Here is a 2465-nt window from a genome sequence, read left to right as displayed (position 1 = left end):
TGGTAGATGCGGAAACAAGGTACAAGTATCTTAAAAACTTAGTACTTGCATTAGCTATGACTTCCACTAAGTTGAGACATTATTTTAAGTCACACAAGATACATGTCATGATGAACTTCCCTATGAGGAACATCTCGAGTAAACCTGATTTAACGGGAAGAATGGCAAAATGGGAAATATGACTAAGTACTTACGACATCACGTATTACACAAGGATTGCGATAAAGTTACAAGCTTTGGCTGATTTTGTGGCTGTTTTTAGCCCAATCCAAATGACAGATGCTGAGCTGGAGTTTCATCAAGTTCTTTCAAGAGTAGACGTGAAGCCTTGGACATTGTATACGGATGGGGCATCGAATGTCAATGGAACAAGATTGGGGCATGTCCTCAAATCTCCACAGGGGGATATGGTAGCTCAATCAATATGATGTGACTTTAAAGCCACAAACAATGAAGCTGAGCATGAGACATTGATCATGGGACTCACAATTGCTAAAGACATGAAGATCAAAAACATTGATATCAACTGTGATTCGCTACTCATTGTTAATCACGTCAAGGGGTCTTATGAAGCCAAGGATCCCAAGATGGTTACATACCTGGATATTACCAAAGGGTTAACCAACTATTTCGATAACTTTAACATACAACAAGTTTCAAGAGAAAATAATGTGCAAGCTGATGCATTAGCCAGATTGGGAGCTGTGTTCAAAGGTTTAGATTTAAACAACATCCCAGTGGTCCACATCATGAAGCCTGCTATAGAAAGACTAGTTCTTGAATCTGGAGTAATGACCCTTGATCAACGTGATGACAATACTAGTGAAGATGCAGACGGCTGAATGAAGACATACAAGGAGTACTTGCAATTTGGAACAATGACAACCAACAACAACGAAGCAAGGATTTTCAGGATGAAGGCATCAAGGTTTATGATCATAGATGGGGAATTATTCAAAGAATCTTCCACGGGACTGCTACAGAGATTTCTGAGAAAGCATGAGGCAGACATGGTGGAATCACACTAATGGAAGAAATCTATCTTTAAAAATTCTACGCTTGGGTTATTATTGGATGACACTAAGACATGATGCCCTAGACTATGCAAAAAGATGTAACGCCTGCCAACGACATTCACCTATCATACATCAACCGTTTGAGCATCTTAACATGTCCATTCCATCTTGTCCTTTCATGAAATGGGGAATGGATATCATGGGAAAAATGCCACATGCACCAGGACAGAAGGTGTTCATGTTGGCCATGACTGATTATTTCTCAAAATGGACTGAAACGGAAGCGTTCAAGCAAGTGACGTCAAAGGAGGTAATTTCATTCATTAAAAGAAACATTCTTTGCAAGTTTGGTGTGCCATCCGAGATTGTTTGTGACAATGGATCGCAGTTCATAAGTGATAAAACTGAAATGTTTTGCAAGCGTTGGAACATTAGTCTGATTAAGTCAACACCAAGATATCCTCAAGCCAATGGACAAGCTGAGTCAAGCAACAAAATCATAATCAACAAATTAAAGAGACGATTGACATCATGCAAAGGAAAGTAGGCTGAAGAACTGCCTTGGGTATTGTGGTCGGACAGGACAACTTTAAAAACGTCTACATGATAGACACCATACAGTCTAGTCTATGGCACAAAAGCCGTATTTCCAACAGAGGTCATGATGCCAACAGCAAGGTATGGACTTTTGACGAGTGATATGAACAACAAAGAGTTGTCACACGACAAAGACACTATGGATAAATTGTGGAAAATGGCAAAAATTAGTTTAGTTTCTTATCAACAAAGGGTGGCTAATACCTACAACAAACATGTTCACATAAGAACTTTCCGTGTTGGAAATATTGTGCTAAGAAAGACGTTCCAAAACACTGTGGACGTGACGGCAGGGAAGTTTGCTGACACTTGGGAAGGCCCTTACTTCATTGATGATATCGTAGGACATGGGGATTACCGGTTGTCAAACATGGACGGGACGCAAGGTCCATGAAGTTGGAATGCTTTGCATTTAAAACTTTATCATGTGTAAAGTTTTCTATCTCATCTTTTTAAATTTCAGTTCTTAGAAGTCGTTGATCAATAAGTCAATTAGGACATAGTTAGATGTTGGTAGTTGCTTGTGTTCAACATGATATTGTTTGATATTTGTCATCATTTGCCTTTGATGAATTATTTATGAAAGATCGATTTGTGTGCTTAACTTGCCATGACCTACTTTACCATGCGATATAATTATGCTTACATGTTCAAGTTATTAGCTCGAATTGTGAACAAAGATAATATACGTATGAGATTATGTTTGCTCAATATTTTCGATCATGCACTCCTGTTTCTTTATGTTCGTTAAACATTTGTATATAATGATAAAAGTCACAAAGGGCTGATCACCCAACTACACATTTTGTTACCCCACGAATGCGCTATACACTTAGCGCATATAATTGACAA

General features: G+C 38.5%; 1 protein-coding gene across 1 annotated transcript; it reads left to right on the top strand.

Annotated features, from left to right (window-relative positions):
• The first annotated feature begins 999 nt into the window (after positions 1 to 999).
• LOC141695907 (uncharacterized) lies at positions 1000 to 2007 on the top strand. The gene is made up of 2 exons (XM_074500133.1): positions 1000 to 1326; positions 1627 to 2007. Exons 1-2 carry the CDS (start codon positions 1000 to 1002, stop codon positions 2005 to 2007), a joined length of 708 nt encoding a protein of 235 aa, XP_074356234.1.
• Positions 2008 to 2465: the final 458 nt, after the last annotated feature.

Source organism: Apium graveolens, chromosome 1 (genome assembly GCF_009905375.1).
Source record: "Apium graveolens cultivar Ventura chromosome 1, ASM990537v1, whole genome shotgun sequence".
Taxonomy (NCBI): domain Eukaryota; kingdom Viridiplantae; phylum Streptophyta; class Magnoliopsida; order Apiales; family Apiaceae; genus Apium; species Apium graveolens.
The sequence above is the reverse complement of the archived record's forward strand: the minus strand, read 5'-3'. Positions and strand labels throughout refer to the sequence as shown.

Coding starts and splice junctions, on each gene's coding strand:
- LOC141695907 (XM_074500133.1), top strand. CDS start 1,000: ATGAGGCAGACATGGTGGAATCACACTAATGGAAGAAATCTATCTTTA. Junction 1,327..1,626: donor AGCAAGTGACGTCAAAGGAG/GTAATTTCATTC, acceptor TCTACATGATAG/ACACCATACAGTCTAGTCTA.